Source organism: Hippocampus bargibanti, linkage group LG05, assembly GCF_051943395.1.
Source record: "Hippocampus bargibanti isolate YZ-2025 linkage group LG05, ASM5194339v1, whole genome shotgun sequence".
NCBI classification, from domain to species: Eukaryota; Metazoa; Chordata; class Actinopteri; order Syngnathiformes; family Syngnathidae; genus Hippocampus; species Hippocampus bargibanti.
Window position 1 is genome coordinate 13,495,280 of NC_142738.1, and position 19,884 is coordinate 13,515,163.

Consider the following 19,884-nt stretch of genomic DNA (forward strand, 5'->3'; position numbering starts at 1 on the left):
AGCTGATAGATTGTGCTGGGTGGCGCTGTTCTACGTCACTAACTGTAGGATCCAAATTTACAAGAAATTCGACAGAAAGTAAAGTCACGACTATGAGGATTTTTAGACTTTTTTAATCTGTAAAAAACACTTGAGCGAGAATTTTTCTGTTTCACGATTTTACCATAACAGCTGTTTAGATATGCACACTTGATTGACAAATTATCCTTCAGTGTTATGCGTTACATGCGGCACCTCAATAAATTATACCACAGTATACACAAGAAATACTAATTGTTTCTCGATATAGCACTTAAGTGACACAATGTTGCTGCTTGAAAACCGCACTTAATACTGTATCAAGAAAAAATGTACAACAGTAATGATTCAGTTACTGGATTGCACATAAATTAAATTGTACCCCTTTGAAAACGAACAGGGTGTCACGTCACTCGAGGCTCGAGGGCTGGGCTCGAGTGACGAAAGGACAGCGGGGAGTGTGGATCCAAAATACACGGCGAGACAGATACTCTGATACAAAAGTCTTTACTGAGGCACGCATGAAAAAATAACAAACAGGGAAGAGTGGAGGAAGATAACTAAAAGACAGCAGACCTGGCAACACGGAAGTGGAAAAGGCAATGTCCAAAAATACTCCGACAGAGACGGGGGTGAGCGGCAGGCAGATATAGGCAGAAGGCACAATCAGTGAATGACAATCAGCTGTGGGAACCCAGGTGAATGATGATTGGAGGGGCCGTCTCCCAAGAATGTCGGAGGAGGTGACAGGAGGGGCGGGGCACGCCCCGGATGGCAACGAGATGTGACAGTGCCCCCCCCTCAAGGGACGCCTCTCGGCGGCCCCCCAGGTTTGGATGGGTGAGACGCATGGAACGCCCGGGTGAGGGATGGGTCGAGGATCCAGGAACGTGGGACCCATTGACGTTCCTCAGGTCCATAGCCCTCCCAGTCGACCAGGTACTGCACTCCTCTGCCCCTGCGCCTGGAGTCCAGTATCTCCCGCACGGTGTAGACTGGTCCGTCGTCCAATATCCGGGGGGGAGGTGGGGGGGCGGGCGTGGGGGCTAAGGGGCTGGTCTCCACTGGCTTGAGGAGGGAAACATGAAAAACGGGGTGGATCCTCATGGTGGGTGGCAGCCGGAGCCTCACCGAGACTGGGCTGAGGATGGCCTCGATGGGGAAGGGACCCGTGAAGCGTGGGCCCAGCTTGGCTGAAGACCCTGCCAGCCTAAGGTCCCTCGTCGACAGCCACACCTCCTGCCCGACCTGGTAGTTGGGTGCCTGTCTCCGGTGACGGTCCGCCACCCGCTGGTTCCGGGATGCGGTGCGTGTCAGGGCGTCCCTGGTCTCCTTCCAGACTCGGTGGGCCCGTCTGAGGTGATGTTCAATAGACGGGACCTCCACCTGGCCCTCCTGAGTGGGAAACAAGGGCGGCTGATAGCCACAGGCGGACATAAATGGGGACCGACCTGTGGCTGCGGAGACCAGGGAGTTGTGGGCGTACTCCACCCAGGGTAGGTGCAGGGCCCACGACGCCGGGTTGTGGAGGCACACGCACCGGAGGGCCGCCTCCAGGTCCTGGTTCTTCCTCTCCGTCTGTCCGTTGGTCTGGGGATGGTATCCAGACGACAGGCTCGCCGATGCCCCTAGGGACCGACAGAAACGTTTCCATACCTTGGACACGAACTGCGGTCCCCGGTCCGACACGATGTCCGTCGGAATCCCGTGGAGACGGACGACGTGGTTAACCAGGAGTTGAGCCGTCTCGATGGCGGACGGCAACCTGGTTAACGGGACGAAGTGGGCCGACTTGGAGAATCGGTCCACAACAGTAAGGACGACCGTCTTGCCACGGGAGGGGGGGAGGCCTGTCACGAAGTCGACGGAGATGTGGGACCAGGGTCTAGACGGTACCGGTAGCGGCCGGAGGAGTCCTGCCGGGGGCTGATGGGAGGCTTTCCCACAGGCACAGGTCGGGCAGGCCTTCACGAAGAGGGTGATGTCCCTCCGGAACCCCGGCCACCAGAATCGTTGGGCGATGAGTTGGATCGTCCTGTTGACCCCCGGGTGACAGGCAATCCTGGAGGTGTGCCCCCAGACGAGCACCTCCGTGCGAAGAGTGGGGGGGACGAACAGGCGATCCTTCGGACAGCCCCTGGGGATGGGGGTCGTCCCCTGGGCTTGCTGGACTTTTCTCTCAACCTCCCACCTCAGGGCACCCACTATGCGCTGGGCCGGCAGAATGTTGGTGGTGGTGGTGGTCTCCTCCTTTTCTGCCGGCTCATGGATGCGGGATAGGGCATCGGGCTTGGTGTTCTGTGACCCTGGGCAGTAGGTGAGAGAAAAGTTAAAACGGGTGAGGAAGAGTGACCATCGGGCCTGACGGGAGTTCAGTCTCTTGGCCGACCGGATGGCCGCCAGGTTCTTATGGTCAGTGAAGACGGTGAAGGGGTGTTTCGCTCCCTCAAGCCAGTGCCTCCATTCCTGCAGGGCCAGGACGACCGCCAGCAGTTCCCGGTTGCCGACGTCGTAGTTGGCCTCAGCGGGGCTGAGCCGGCGGGAGAAGAAGGCGCATGGGCGTAGCTTCTGGTCTGTGGGAGAGCGCTGGGAAAGGACGGCCCCTACTCCGGACTCGGATGCGTCAACCTCGACCGTGAACGGGAGATCCGGGTCGGGATGACGCAGAACAGGGGGATTGGTGAAGGCTAGACGGAGGCGATTGAATGCCCCCTCAGCATCGGGCGTCCACCTGAAGGGAATCTTGGTGGACGTGAGGTTAGTGAGGGGGAGTGCCTTCTGACTATACCCGCGTATGAAGCGGCGGTAGAAGTTGGCAAACCCCAAAAATCGCTGAAGCTGTTTCCGCGTCTTTGGGATCGGCCATTCCACCACCGCTTTGGTTTTAGTGGGGTCGGCCCTGAGCTGCCCCCGCTCCACGATGAACCCTAGGAAGGACAGAGAGCGGACATGGAACTCACACTTCTCTGCCTTCACATAGAGCCGGTTTTGCAGGAGCCGCGCCAGGACCCGTCGGACGTGTTGCCGGTGCTCCTCTGCGGAACGAGAAAAAATGAGGATATCGTCAAGATAAACAAAAACAAAAACATTGAGGAAGTCCCTGAGCACATCATTGATCAAATTTTGGAAGACGGTGGGCGCGTTCGTGAGTCCGAACGGCATCACCAGATATTCAAAATGTCCTAACGGTGTCTTAAATGCAGTTTTCCATTCATCCCCCTCCCGGATGCGGACCAAGTGGTACGCGCTACGGAGGTCTAATTTGGAAAAAATGGTTGCTGATTGAAGGGGCGTGAAGGCTGAGTCCATGAGGGGGAGGGGGTATTTGTTACGGATGGTGATGTCGTTCAGACTCCGATAATCGACACACGGACGCAGGGTTCCGTCCTTCTTGTCAATGAAGAAGAACCCGGCGCCCAGCGGAGACCGAGACGGCCGAATGAGTCCCGCCGCGAGGGAGGAGTCTATGTAAGTGCTCAGGGCTTCCCGTTCCGGTTGTGAGATGTGGAAAAGTCTGGAGTCCGGTAATGGAGCCCCTGGCTGCAAGTCAATAGCACAGTCATACGGTCGGTGGGGCGGCAGGGATTGGGCGTTGTCCTTGCTGAACACCTCCCGCAGGTCGTGGTAGCAGTGTGGCACGCCCTTGAGGCAGATGGCCTCAGGCGGTCCACCGCGGGAGGCGTCTCGCCCTGCCGTAGCCGACCGTAGGCAGTTGGCGTAGCAGTAGGGGCTCCAGCCCTGAATGGTGGGACCCTCCCAGGAGATTGACGGGTCGTGGGTATTGAGCCATGGGAGACCCAATACCAACGGCGCATTCCGGGAGGGCATAACAAAAAATTGGCGGTGCTCGACGTGGTTCCCCGCGACCCGGAGTTTGAGCGGGGCCGTGAGGTGGGTGACTCGGGCTAACAGTCTGCCGTCCAGGTCGACCATCTCCTTTGGGGGGTGGAGATCGATCAGCTGGCAGCCCAACGAGTCCGCCAGCTGGGGGTCTATGATGCACCCTTCGGCCCCCGAGTCCACTAGGGCCCGCACGGTTTGGGAGCTGGACGGGCCGATTAATTCGCTGTCCAGCTCCAACCGCGTAACTGGTGTCGTGGATTTGACCTCCAGAGGTCGCTGTGGTCGCCGTCTGGTCGGGGATTTGCGTGGACCTGAGGTCTTCGCCTGGGGGCCTTGGGTGCGACGAGCCCCGGGGGTAGGGCGATCGTTTCCCCCCCCTATGATCATGGGTTCGGGGGATCCCTCCAGGCGCCGCACACGCTCGCTGCCGGGTGTGGGAGATCTGGACCGGCTGCGTGGCTGTCTGGGCCGTCGGCCGCGCTGCTCCCTCTGTCGCTCCCGAAGGCGGTGATCCAGGCCGATGACTAAGGCGACCAGGTCGTCGAAGGTGGTGCCCGCGTCGCGGGTAGCCAACTCGTCCTTGAGGTCGGTGTTCAATCCGCGACGAAACACCCCCCTCAACGCTCGGTCGCCGTAGCCGCTGCCAGCGGCCCGGATGCGGAAGTCGACGGAGTATTCCGCGGCTGAACGGGCCCCTTGGACGCAGTCCAGTAGTCTCCCCTCCGCTTCGGACTCCGTCACCGGATGATGGAAAACCCGGCGTAACTCGGCGACGAAGTCCGGGTACGAGGTGCGCAGCTCCGGTCGGGATTCTCGGATGGCCAGCACCCACGTCTCGGCTTCTCCCGTGAGCAGGCTGGTGATGAAGGCTACCTTCGCCTCATCGCTAACGCAGGCGTATGGATGTTGCTCAAACACGAGCGTGCACTGCATTAAAAACTGAGCGCAGCGCCCGGTTTCGCCTGCGTAGCGGGAGGGAAGAGGAAATTGGGGAGCGTGCCTACTCACGGGCGGGGAAGACTTGGCCGTGAGAGCGGAAATGCGTGCCTCCGCCGCCTCGAAGCGTTGAGCCAGCCTGGTGGTAATTTGGCTGATTTCCGCGATGGCTCGGGCCAGCTGGCTCGAACGCTCCGCTTGCTCGGTGAGGGCGGCGAGATATCTGTCTTCGCCGGCGGGATCCATAGGTGGTCGGAGTATTATGTCACGTCACTCGAGGCTCGAGGGCTGGGCTCGAGTGACGAAAGGACAGCGGGGAGTGTGGATCCAAAATACACGGCGAGACAGATACTCTGATACAAAAGTCTTTACTGAGGCACGCATGAAAAAATAACAAACAGGGAAGAGTGGAGGAAGATAACTAAAAGACAGCAGACCTGGCAACACGGAAGTGGAAAAGGCAATGTCCAAAAATACTCCGACAGAGACGGGGGTGAGCGGCAGGCAGATATAGGCAGAAGGCACAATCAGTGAATGACAATCAGCTGTGGGAACCCAGGTGAATGATGATTGGAGGGGCCGTCTCCCAAGAATGTCGGAGGAGGTGACAGGAGGGGCGGGGCGCGCCCCGGATGGCAACGAGATGTGACACAGGGCACCTGCATGGATAAACTTTTCAATTTTATGCATGTTCCTACTGAATAGATATTTGAATCGTGTTAATAAAAAAACAACCAGAGTACATGCACATGGAAGAAAATGATTATTTTATTGTTTGTGTTGAAATACCAAAAAGTGATATAAAGGGACAAAGTCGCCTCTTCCTACTCAGGAAGCTAAGGTCTTTTGGGGTTCCGGGGTCATTCCTGAAGACTTTCTATGACTCTGTGGTCGCTTCAGCCATCCAGTATGGAATTGTCTGCTGGTCAGGCAGCATCACCACCCAGGACAGAAAAAGACTGGAGTGCCTGGTTAAGAGGGCCAGTTCTGTCCTACGCTGCTCGCTGGACTTTCTCGAGGAAGTGGGCACCAGACGGACCCTACCTAAACTAAAAGCTATGGACAGCCCCCCACTCCCTGCTGCCCACCCTGACAGCACTGGGTAGCTCTTTCAGCCACAGACAGTTACACCAGCACCGCAAGGAGAAATATCGCCGCCCGTTCTTACTGAGTGCTGTCAGGCTTCTCAATAAGCACGTAAAAAAACAAAACCCTGAACTCATGCATTGTAAAAACCACAGCCACCTTATGCCAAGTCACTAGTTATATATTTCAAATATGCTTTTTATACTTGTATTTATTTTTATACTTTGTGCTATGCTGTTCTTTTTATGAAACTTTTGTGCAGTTGTACATTTTGGTCTCCTGACATTTTCTTTTGTGAATAGAATACTTTGTTTATATTTTGACTTCCAGTTTTGCTGCTGTGGATTGCAAATTTCCCCATTGTGGTACTATTAAAGGCTTTCTGATTCTGATTCAAAAGGTTTTATTTTGTAGGTGTGTTTTGGCAAACAACCTCTGCCTGAACCTATTTGTTTTTGAGACACACCTCATGAAGCTTATGGTGAAACTCTCCATAATGTGATCAATGACTTCGAGATCCTTTCGTTGTGACTCATGTTGCGATGCTGCATTCAAATATAAAAACAAAGTCAAACGTCTGCCATTTCAAATTCAATATTGGGGCTTTTAGTATCTTTTTGTAAGACTCATCAAACATTTATGCTTGCCACATTACGTGGCCTTGTCAAAAAAGCTTGGCAGGTTATTATCCATTGATCTATTACAATTGCGACTGCTTGTAGGCAATTGGTGGAGAGTGAGAAAAAATACGAACACTGGAATTTGCTCCAAAATACATGTTGCAATCCAAAATGGATGACTTCCTATTCATTTTCAGGCACGTGTGGACAAAAAAAGCTTGACTAATTTGCTTTCGGATACGGGCTCATTTGAAAATTCACAAGTTGAAGCTCATCAAATTAAGAGCTTTGGGAACCAAAATTGCTGGTTTACTATTTAATTCTGGGTATTGTTCTGGGAACTTTTTTAACGTACAGCGCCCTAATACATCCAACCAATATATGCCAAACTAGGCAAATATTTATAAGTTTCAAGGGAGTACTACGGAGTGAGTTTTCCGGGCTAAGTGTTGGGGTCACCTAGAATACATGCACTTCTGTATTTTGCATGAATTGAGGAATTTCTGGGCATGGTGAGTGGCAATCCATCAAATAAAAACACCTGGGCCCAAATAATTACTCTTACCTATTCTTTAGAAAATACATTTAATATGGAAATATTAAATTTCATTCATAAAAAAGAGTGACAATTTCTAAAGTAAAATGTCTAATGTGAAGTTATTTTGGTGTCACGACCCCCTCCAGCTGAACCTAAATGGAACAAAATGAAAAGACAAAAATGTTGCAGTTTCAATTCGCACGATCGATATAAATGCTAGTTTGATTCATAATCACCTTAAGCTGCTGGTTGGTTCTTTTAAGGAACTGAATTTGCTCCGTGTATTTCTTTTCCTGAACCTCGTGTTTTTCTTCTTCAGTCTTTTCAATGGCATCACATTTGGCCTTTTCGTCACGCAACTCTTTCTGCAGCTCTTCTTTCTGCTGCTCCAGCAACGCTATCTATGAAGAACAAGAGTCTACATGAAATCACATATCAATTGAAGAGATGCTGCTAAGATTTTATACATCTCACATCAAAAGATGATTTTGTCAGGCACAACAGCTGCCAGGCATTTATTGGGTGTAAGGTTTATTATTATTTATTTTAAGCTTGGACAGGAGAGACATTGTGAGGTAGAGGTAGGCAGGCCATTTAGGGAGAAGCTTCTGGTCTCCCCCCACTTGAGATGACATCATTTCAAAAGGGGCCTATCAGCTAAGTTATAGAAGGGTGAAATATGATTAGACTGAAATAAGAATGATTGAATACGGTCCACACTACAAATACGTAAGGGTAAAAGATAAAGTACATACACACATTTTACACACACACACACACACACACACACACACACACACACACACACACACACACACACACACACACACACACACATATATATATATATATATATATATATATATATATATATATATATATATATATATATAAAAAATCCTCATCTCACCCACCGTGGGTGGTGTCTGTCATTTCAGCTCGGGTCCTCTACCAGAGGCCAGGAAGCTTGAGGGTTCTGCGCAGTATCCGTGCTGTTCCCAGCACTGCGCTTTTCTGGACCGAGATATCCGATGTTGTTCCCGGGATCTGTTGCAACCACTCGTCGAGTTTGGGGGTCACTGCCCCAAGTGCTCCGACCACCACAGGCACGACTCTCACCTTTACCTTCCAGGCTCTCTCCAGCTCCTCTCTGAGCCCTTGGTATTTCTCGATTTTCTCATGTTCCTTCTTTCTGATGTTCCCGTCACTCGGGACCGCTACATCCACGACAACGGCTTTCCTTTCCCCTTTATCTATGACCACGATATATATATATATATATATATATATATATATATATATATATATATATATATATATATATATATATACAGTAAAGTCTCGTTATATCGATATCGGATATATCGATAGTCCCGGTTATATTGATACTATTTCTATGCACGCACGGAGAAAATTACATGCAAACAGGGTCGGATATATCGATAGTCCCGGTTATATCGATATTTTTTCGGACTCCCTTGAATATCGATATAACGAGACTTTACTGTATATATATATATATATATATATATATCAGTGACGTGCAGTCAGGGGAGGCAGGTGAGGCAGTGCCTCACCTGTCATCATGGAAAGCTGTCATGGAAATATCAAATGAAAAAATAAATTAAACAGTTATATTTATTTAGTGATTTGTACTTTAAAGTTCTTGTCCATTTAACTTCACCGTTTTAGGATTTTTTTCAAAATCGATGAATTTTCACATTTACCGTTCAAATACTAAGTAGAGACGAGCAGTGAGGCACCAGCCGGCTGATCCTCACCATGGATTGCGCAATCACTATGCTTACTGTGCTGGCTTGCTCTGCAGTGAGACCGCATTGCTGTCCTTCTGCATATCGCTATTAAAGCGTTCAAACACGTTTAGTATATGAACTAAATTTCTACAGTTTAGCTGGTGTATATAATGTAGAGTCATTGTACATTATAAACACTGTACTACAGTGTTTATTTTGTTTTATTTTTATCAAAACGCTGTGCGTAGGTGAGGCAAACAGTTCTCCCGCCTCATGACAGGGGGCGCTTGTGATTCCAGAGATACTTCCGACTCCACGGCTGCAGAATAATAGAATTAGAGACAGAAAGCTACAGTAAACAGTTAGCAAGTAAAGTGCAACCCTGTAGTCATTTTTTTGTGTTGCTTGGCCTCACTTTCAGAATGGAGGATTACATATCTAAATTGAAAGAATTTTCAAAACTGGACTTTCAATCGAAGCAGGAGGTAATAATTAAAGGAAGACCAACACCAGAGCTAAAAGGTTTGCTTCAGACAACGGGACACAATACTCGCTCTTTTCAGGCGGACTGGTACACACGAAAAGGCTGGCTGTGTGGATGTCCAGCAAGAAACCGCCTTTTCTGCTTTTCCTGCCTTCTATTCTCAACTTGTGACAATGTCTGTACCCAAATGGGATATTGCGACCTGAAAAATTTACAACGGAGCCTCATCAAAAATGAGCGAAGACTCAACATCAGCATCCACAATGCTAAGGTAAAGGAGAACGGGGAGATTTTAGAAGATCTCATCAACGCCACCTGCTTTCTTGCCAAACAACAGCTGGCATTTCGTGGAAATGATGAAAGTAAAGGCTCTGCTAATCGTGGCAACTATGTTGAACTATTACATGCTTTCGCTGAGAAAGATGACAGGCTCGCGAGTCATTTTGGGACATCCACTGTATTTTCTAGCCTGTGAAACAGAATACAGAACGAATTAATTGAAGCAGTTGGTGATGTCATTAGAAATGACATTAAAAAGGAGATCGGTGCAGCCCCATTTGTTGCTGTCGAAGTAGACGAGATTGTCATTCTCAGCACTGAAAACATTCAGTCGGAACAGGACTGATCAAGGACGACTTTCTTCACTGGCAGTGATCTCCGTTGAGACAGAGAGACTTTTAAAACTGAAGAAAGATAAGGAAGGCTTCTACAAAGAAGTTATCGATGCCTTTCTTCAGAAGGAGCGGCGCAGGACTTCATTTACAAGTAAAGGTAACACGATAAAAACGTTTTTTAATTATTTTTTTCTATGCTACAGTTTGTATATATAAAGAATGCTGACATGAAATTTTAAACAAAATACGTTAACTGTTGCCAATCAAATGGTGAATAAACTACTCTGTAGAGTTCATATGTTTGTAAATCTGACTATGATGACGTCAGTGCCTCACCAGCCATGAACCTCACCGCACGTCACTGATATATGTATATATCAACAAGGAAAGCAGCTACGACCAAATACCTCCAGCGGGTGAAGCAAGTCCTCAGAAGCGAGCTCAATGGCAAGAACAAGACCCGGGCAATAAACAGCTATTCCCTGCCAGTGATCAGATACCATGCAGGAATAATAAGGTGGCCAAAGGAAGAGATCCAGACCACGGATGTTAAGACCCGAAAACTCCTCAGTATGCATAGAGGGTTCCATCCCAAGTCCAGCACCCTGAGACTGTACACAAGCCGTAAGGAAGGAGGCCGGGGACTTGTGAGTGTGAGAGCCACTGTCCAGGATGAAACATCCAAGCTCCATGAATACATCAAAGAGAAGGCTCCAACGGATGATGTACTCAGGGAATGTCTCAGACAATGGGGAACAGAGGTTGAGGTGCTGGATGAGGGACAATCATGGGAGGAAAAGCCCCTACACGGGATGTACCACTTAACCATAGCAGAAGTGGCTGATCTCAAGAAGTCCTATCAGTGGCTAGAGAGGGCTGGCCTAAAGCACAGCACAGAGGCACTCATCCTGGCTGCCCAAGAGCAGGCCCTGAACACCAGAGCCATCGAGGCGGGGATATACCACACCAGACAAGACCCAAGGTGTAGGTTGTGTAAAGAGGCGCCTGAGACAATCCAACACATAACTGCAGGGTGTAAGATGCTGGCAGGGAAAGCCTACATGGAGCGCCATAACCAGGTGGCTGGCATAGATGCCCTCATATCTGTTGTAAACAAGCTGCAAACCCAGTCCCCCAACGCCTTGTTTATCATCTCAGGGGACTTCAATCACATTTCCCTGAAATTCTCCCTCCCAACATTCACACAGTATGTAACTTGTGCCACCAGAGACAATAACATATTGGACCTATTTTATTCAAACGCCAAGGATGCATACAAACCCTCCCCCCTCCCCCCTCTCGGAAGAGCAGACCACAATATGGTTTATCTCCAGCCTGTGTACAAACCCCTTGTCCAGAGGCAACCAGCTGTGACCCGCACGATCAAAAGATGGTCCACAGAAGCTGAAGAAGCTCTGCGGGACTGTTTTGATTCAACCAGGTGGGAGCTCTTTACTGAGATTCATGGGGAAGACATTGACTCACTCACCAACACCATCACAGACTACATTAACTTTTGTGAACAAAACACCGTACCCACCAGGACTGTGCGGTGTTTTGCCAACAACAAACCATGGATTAATCCCGACATAAAAGTCCTCCTGAAGGAGAAGAAAAGGGCTTTTGTGTCGGGCAACAGAGAGGAACTGAAGGCCGTGCAGATACAACTGAGGAGGAAGATCAGAGAGGGGAAGAAGGCCTACAGGATGAAAATGGAGGAGCAGCTGCAAGCCAGCAATGTCGCTGGTGTCTGGAAGGGCCTGAAAAACATCTCAGGCCACAAAAGCCCAGTGACATTGAACGAAAAAGACAAGGACTGGGCAGATGAACTCAACCGCTTTTTCAATCGGTTTGACAAGACGCCAGCCGCCCCCGGCCCACCGTCAACTTCACCTGTAGCTGCACCTGCACCAACTCTCACTGTGGCCTTACCCTCCCTGCCCCCTCTCACGACCAGCTCTCCACAACCAACATCTGCCCTCCCAACCGTTGCCACACCCTCAGCCGCCACTCTGCCTCCTGGTTCCTGCCTGTCTGTCACAACTGCGCAGGTGAGGAACCAACTGAGGAGGATGCAGGTGAGGAAGGCAGCAGGTCCGGATGACATCAGTTCCCGACTCCTCAAGACCTGCTCCGACCAGCTGTGTGACATTGTCCAGCACTTGTTCAACCTGAGCCTGAAGCTGGGCAGAGTTCCACAGCTGTGGAAAACGTCATGCCTGGTCCCAGTGCCCAAGATTGCCAACCCCAAAGAGCTCAACAGCTACAGACCGGTGGCGCTGACGTCTCACCTGATGAAGACGCTGGAGAGACTCGTCCTCGCCCACCTGCGACCGCTGGCAAGCTCATCGCTGGACCCGCTGCAGTTTGCCTACCAGCCCAGCATCGGTGTGGAGGATGCCATCATCTACCTCCTCCATACGGCGTTGCTGCACCTGGAGAATGCTGGGAGCACGGTGAGGATCACATTCTTCGATTTCTCCAGTGCCTTCAACACCATCCAGCCAAGTCTACTGGGGGACAAACTGCAGCATGCCGGAGTCGACCATCACCTCACATCCTGGATTACAGACTACCTCACAAACAGGCCACAGTACGTGAGGGTAAAGAACTGTGAGTCGGACAGGCTTCTCTGCAGCACCGGAGCGCCGCAGGGAACAGTCCTGGCTCCATTCCTCTTCACCCTCTACACCTCGGACTTCAACTACAACACCCCAACCTGCCACCTTCAGAAGTTCTCTGACGACTCAGCTATTGTCGGCCTCATTACAGAGGGAGACGATAGGGAGTACAGGGGACTGACAAAGGACTTTGTGGACTGGTGCCAGCAGAATCACCTCCAGATCAACACCGGCAAAACCAAGGAGCTGGTGGTGGATTTCTGCAGGAAACAATCGTCACCTGCACCATTGAACATCCAGGGTTCGGACATTGAGAGGGTGACCTCCTACAAGTACCTGGGTGTTACTCTAAACAATAAACTGGACTGGACAACAAACACGGATGCCCTAATCAAAAAGGGACAGAGTCGCCTCTTCCTCCTCAGGAAACTGAGGTCTTTTGGAGTTCAGGGGTCACTCCTAAAGACTTTCTATGACTCTGTGGTGGCATCAGCCATCCACTATGGCATTGTCTGCTGGTCAGGCAGCATCACCACCCGGGACAGAAAAAGACTGGAGCGCTTTGTCAAGCGGGCCAGTTCTGTCGTGGGCTGCTCGCTGGACTCTCTAGAGGAGGTGGGCAACAGACGGACGCTAGCTAAACTAAAAGCTATGACGGACAGCCCCTCCCACCCCCTCCTGCCCATCCTGACAGCTCTGGGTAGCTCCTTTAGCCAGAGACTATTACACCCGCGCTGCAAGAAGGAGAGGTACCGCCGCTCGTTCCTACCGACTGCTGTCAGGCTTCACAATTCCCAATGATCACATGTGAAAAAAAAAAAAAAAAAAAAAACTGGACACCTGTAAATATGGGTTGTTGCAATATATCTAAATGCATTTCTTGATTCTGCACTATGTACAGTCTTGTTTATAGAACGGTTTTTGCACATCTACATTTGCACAGTATACAGTTGACATTTTTATTTTGTTATGCTTAGAATATCTTGTTTTCTATCCTTTCACTCCCACCCCAACCCCATCCCTCTTCAATTGCTGCTGTGGACTGCAAATTTCCCCATTGCGGGACGAATAAAGGTATTCTGATTCTGATTCTGATAGTCTATCAAAACATCTGTGCGGAGTATGGACTGGAAACCCCAAGGTCAAAATGGGAAACACCTCCCAAGGTGGTGGAGAATGACCGAGCAAAGATGCTGTGGGACTTCCAGATACAGACTGACAAGATGGTAATGGCCAACCAACCAGATATCGTGGTCATAGATAAAGGGGAAAGGAAAACCGTTGTCGTGGATGTAGCGGTCCCGAGTGATGAAGATCACTCCGCCAGCCGTGGTGGATGTGTATTATGAAAATAGTGCTTATTATAAGGTTTAATTTTCATAAATTTGACGTTTTTAAGACGAAAAGTTTGTAAGATAAGGTGTTTGTAAGTTGAGGTCTCACTGTATAGGCGGCTCGGTAGTCGAGTGGTTAACACACCGGCTTCACAGTGCAGAGGTCGCCGGTTCGCGTCCCACCCCGGCCTCCCTGTGTGGAGTTTGCATGTTCTCCCCGGGCCCGTGTGGGTTTTCTCCGGGTCCTCCGGTTTCCTCCCACATCCCAAAAACATGCATGGCAGGCAGATTGAACACTCTAAATTGTCCTTAGGTGTGAGTGTGAGAGTAACTGTTGTACGTCTTTGTGTGCCCTGCGATTGGCTGGCAACCAATTCAGGGTGTCCCTCGCCTTGTTCCCGAAGACAGCTGAGATAGGCTCCAGCACCCCCCGCGACCCTAAGCAGGAATAAGCGGTACGGAAAATGGATATATATATATATATATATATATATATATATATATATCCATTTTATATGGATATATATATATATATATATATATATATATATATATATATATATATATATATATATATATATATATATATATATATATATATATATATACAGAGAGAGAGAAACAAATACAAATGATTTGAAGATAAGTAACATTGGATGTTTAAGAATGTGCATATAAAATAGTTCGATCAATTAAACACAGAGACCACAGAAGTTGACTTTCCCTTGAAGGCAGTCTGGCTTTATCTTAGTTGCGCTCTTATTTTTTTAATCCACTGTGACGCTGCATTACTTCATACACGCTCAAACTATGGGCCATCAAGTTATGTACGTATTTATTTATTTATTTATTTGTGATTATTTATTTATTCATGTATTTATTTATATATGTATGTATGTAATTATGTATTTACCTATTTATTTATTTATTTCTCCTTTTATTTCACTCCTCAACAAGTTCACCATTATATCAACTTTCTCAAATAAAAAATGCAGGATTACTTGATTGCTGAAAGGAAAAGAAATGGTCCTTACTTTTTTTTCCATGTCCACCTTGTCCTGCTCAGCCTGCAGAGCTTTCCTCATGCCAAAAACCACACTGCTCTCGTAAAAGGTCTGGTAAGCGGCAATGGTCATCTGGATCTCATCTCGGACCCGCAACAACAAGTGACCACGCTCTGCGCAGTTAATGGTCACCTGCCTGATCAGCTCATCTATACACAGAAAGCAGCTGTAATTATGACACAGCCCTCTTATCAGAAATCGATTCAACCTGCGAACATTTCAAAAACTCAAGACATCTTTGTTTTGATAAGACAAAATTTAGAGTTGCATGCCTTCAGATTCGTACCATAATTAAAAATATACAGAGAGAGAAAAGGCAGTTTTTAAATGAACATACATTTTTTTAAGAAGATGGGAGGTCAAAGTAGTCAGGAGAAAACCTACATAGGGAGAACATGTAAACTTGATCCAAGAAGGTCGGGTTGCAGATTTGAACCCCCAATCTCAAAACTGTGAGTTGGATGTCTGAACAACTCATTCACCCAAGACTCTTCTGGCTCTTAAAAAGGGCTACGCTTCATCAAGTGGTTTCTCAATGCAATCAACCAAATAAGTAGAAGTGAGCCCTCCGGTCCTGACAGAACATTTGCGGCCTGGTACATGAAGGACACAGAGAAGTAGAGGATCCTTGTGTATGGTAATTCTACCCATCAAGGATTTGGAAAATGCTGGACTTGTGAACGCAAGCATCCTGCTTTTTGGATTTGGCAATTTCCTGGTGAAGGGCAAACTTCGAAAGATGTTGGGAGTACTTTTAGAAATTAGGGGGGCTGCCTGTCATGACTGAGGGTACGTGGAAAGCCATCAGTATTGAGAGTCCTGGCAGTGATCAAGCACAGTCGCCGGCTGAAGTCCATTTCGTCCATTGTGCTCGACATTAACTCCATCGTCCCGTAAACCTCCTTCGTCCCACTTACCTCGTCTGCTATTCCTCAACCATTGAGTTCATGACCAAAACAATCAACCTCAATTTAAGGAGAAATTTTACAAACAAATTCATGGTTGTGCTATGGGCTCACCAGTTTCACCCATAGTGGCTAATCTGTACATGGAAGAGATGGAGAAACAGGCCCTCACATTCTTCCCGGGGACAAAACCTAGACACTGGTTTAGATATGTGGACGATACTTTTGTCATAATTAACTAGAAATTCAATCCTTCACAGATCACCTCAACTCGGTAGACATCAACATTAAATTTACTCGTGAGGACATTAAAGAGAACCAACTAGCCTTCTTGGATTGTAAAGTAATTATAAAAGAGGACAGAGCGCTAAAAACAGAAGTCTCTAGGAAGGCTGTGGCCTCACACGTGTGTATGATTTTGAAGTGCGCCTTTCAACCCTTTCATGTCTTTCAATTCCTTGATCTCCTTGATGTGCGTCTCACCCTGACGCATAGCACACGCTTGAAAATTGTATAAAAGGAGCTGTCGCGGGACAGAGAGATTGGGCGAACCACGGGGCAGAATCATCTCAGACTCATCTCGGACTCACAGACTCAAAGAGACTTGCAAAGCCCCGCAAAGGCACGGACATCACAGCGTGACTTGCTCAACTCCACGCCGCGATCAAGTTCTGCGCATCACCTGCCTGGGAGATCTGACAACGAACCTACTTACAAATAAAGAGAACCATCAAACTCTTTAAGGCTACGCACACTGACCAATACTTACCTTTTGATTTTAAACCACCCTTTACAATACAAACTAGGAGTTATCAGAACCCTCCAGCATAGGGCTAAACTAATACCAACAAGCGTTGAAGGTACAGAAAATGAGTCAAAACATATCAGGAGAGCACTCACAAACTGTGGGTACCCTCAATGGTCATTCAACAAATGTCAGAAAGAAAGAATAGGGAATGAAACCAAAAATTCTCAAGATACAAAAAGGAGAGGAGTAGCAGTACCTTACATTGCAGGAGTTTCTGAAAAACTACAAAGAGTCCTTTGGCAACACAAAATTCCTACTTATTTCAAACCGATAAACACGGTAAGGCAAAAATTAGTGCATCCAAAAGATAGGCTGCCAAATGAAAAACAAAGTAATGTAGTTTATTCAATACATTGTAAGAATGAAAATTGTTAAGAGCAGTACATTGGGGAGATTCAACAAATTCTCAAAAAAAAGACTATCAACATCGCAGGGATAATACTAGTGGGCCTCAATCGGCAGTACATTTGCACCTTAAAGCTAGCAACCACTCATTTGACGACAATGAGCTTAAAATCTTAGCAAAAGAACATAGATGGTTTGAAATGGGAGTAAAAGAAGTGATCATAAAACAACTAAATCCTTCATTAAACCGGTCTGGTGGGGTGAGGTTAAATTTGGATCGTTCATACAATAGCCTGCTTAGGCAAAACAGGTTAGGCAACATTAGAAATGCTGATGAGGTGATCCCGGAGGGAGTGGGGCAAACACTGCTCCACCCAACCTGAGAGTAGGGACCTATCATAGCGTGTCCGGTGCCGCCATGTCTGGACATTAGGGATATATATATAGGGCCGATACTACCAGTAAGACTTTAGTTCGCTGAAGAAACATCTTGGATAAGAAGCGAAACGTCCGACACCTTCAAAAAAGTACAGATGACGGCTGAAGAAACCTTCTCACTCAACCTCAGGGTACAGAACCCCCGAATGTCCCTCTTCAGTGGTCCTCCTTATCCAAAGCCTTCATTTATCCCTACCCAATCATCTATTCACTCCCTTTCATCCCAACATCTACCCTACTGTTTGTATTTGTCTGTATCATTGATTTTCCCTCGTAAAAGTATTCAAACACGCCCTTGAACACACGTCTCTTCATATCTGTGCTCTAACCGGCACACCAACTGCTCTCCAGTTAGCCCCTGAACGAATTAGCCCATATCGCCTCCCCAACTGTCTTGGCAAAGAATTGAACACACTTTTAGCTATTTGATGCCCCAGTGCCCAGTGAGACTCAAGGTCTCCCTGTCCTAAAACAATTGTTTTCTTCATTGATGTTGGCATCGGGGATACTCTTTTTATAGTCATAATCATTACTTATTCATTGTCCACCTCATGGCATGTATTTGCATCTCTTTCTACTAGTTTCCTTACCAAAGCACTGGGTATAAAGCTCTCTTCGGACAGGGCATATTCCTGTCTCTATGGCCCGTCTTTGCTGCAGCTTTCTGTCCAGGAGCTCCTCGAGGTTTACCACGTCCGCTCGCGTGCACGGTGCACTGGATACTTGCTGCACCCACAGCTGGTTTCCCTCCATCCATTCCCTGGCATGGCAAGAGAATGTTGTTGAATTACTTGAGTGACATGACGTGAAAAGCATCGCCGCACATAGTACCTGGGTGGAAAGATGAGGTTGAGTATGTCATCATTTTGCTGCCTCGGGGCTTCAGTAGCAGAGGATTTGGGTTTTGGTGGTGGAGGCACCGGGGAGTCGGCATGTGGTTGGTTGCTGACTTTAAAAGGACGCCCCCCCTGTAAATAGCACATTACATTGCCTGATTGGTTTAAGTTTGCATGTTCTCCCCGTGTCTGCATGGATTTTCTCCATGTACTCCGGTTTCGTCTCACATTCCAAGATCAAGAACGATAGGTGAATTGATCACTCTAAATTGTCCTTGGTGTGATTGTGAGTGTTCATAGTTAAGGTTTGTCTATGTGTAACTTGTTATTGGCTACATTTCGGTTTGTACCCCACCAATAGCCACAAGAGAGCTAGGATAGGCTGTAGCCCACCGTGGAAATTTATGAGGATAGCCGGACTAGAAAATGGATAGATGGATGAATGAATGAATGTAGTATACGGTATATGTGCCACATAAATCAACACGTCCACCTAGCAGTACAGACATCCAGAGTTTGATTCCATGCTCCTTCCTGTGTGGAGTCTGCATGTTCTTCCAGTGCTTGTGTGATTTTTCTTTCAGTTCTCTGGTTTCCTCTTGCATGCCAATTAAATGCATGCTAAATTAATGGGGTAATCTTAATTGTACCGACATGTTGGAAACACCTTTCGGTCTAACGTTAGCTAGGATTAGGTCCAGCACACTCACTCACAACCCTCATATGAGTAGAGGCAGCTCAATTAATGGATGCATATACATGTATGTATTTCCCTTCTCAGTATGAGCATGAAGTTTAATAAGGACTATTTAAACAATGTTGTATGCCGTTCTCCCCACTGTGCCATCTCCTCAAAATATGCTGACTTTAATTAAAAGTAAAAATTATTTTATTTTTTACTTAAATACTACATTTCATTCTGTGTTTTTCTTTTCAGTTTAAGTTTAATACCTCTACTTTTAACCCCCCTCTTTAAATACAAGAATCTGAGATTTGACATATACATATACATATATATATATATTATTAAACTTCATGCTCATACTGAGAAGGGAAATACATACATGTATATGCATCCATTAAGTACAAAATGTGAGTACTTTCCCCACCTCTGATTTATTGCGCAAAGTGTCACGAAACTTACCTTCGAACACTTCTTGTCGGTGGTTTTACTGATTAAAACGGGGCTCTCATATTTCAGCAGAGTCTCGGGAGGTTCGAACATGTTGCCTTAAAAAAATAATAAAATAACTCTTCTATAGGGGAAATCCTTGACCCCCGCTCGGCTTCATGAAGACATATGTGAGTGTAGTCAAAACTGTCCATTCCGTTTTTCTCATCCTGTCACCTCGCCCTCGTTTATACGCGTCACCCTTGTCATTAAACTCGTGGGAGGAGTGTTTGAAATTGTTTCCCCTACGAGATGTTACGCGATGTCATCACTAATCCCCGGAGACCATGACGCGGCGAGCTGGTATTTTCAATCATAATTATGCAATATAATACGTTGATAAATATTCATCCTTTTGCAGGCTTTCTTGTCGAGCCCGTGAGAAAGGTCTGAAAATAAAGACGTCAAATAGCGGTGACCGATTGAGCGTGAAGGGGTCTCTTTTTGTTTTGTCATTGTTACCTACGAT

General features: G+C 47.5%; 1 protein-coding gene across 1 annotated transcript; it reads right to left on the bottom strand.

The window, feature by feature from the left end:
* Window positions 1-5,547: 5,547 nt before the first annotated feature.
* LOC148897998 (axonemal dynein light intermediate polypeptide 1-like) lies at window positions 5,548-19,594 on the bottom strand. Its single transcript, XM_088996859.1, has 6 exons — window positions 19,389-19,594; window positions 18,240-18,376; window positions 17,999-18,168; window positions 14,883-15,061; window positions 7,278-7,442; window positions 5,548-7,193 (listed from the first exon to the last, which is right to left on the bottom strand). The coding sequence occupies exons 1-6, from the start codon at window positions 19,467-19,469 to the stop codon at window positions 7,161-7,163; spliced, it is 765 nt and encodes a 254-aa protein (XP_088852985.1). The 5' UTR covers window positions 19,470-19,594; the 3' UTR covers window positions 5,548-7,160.
* Between the last annotated feature and the right edge of the window lie 290 nt (window positions 19,595-19,884).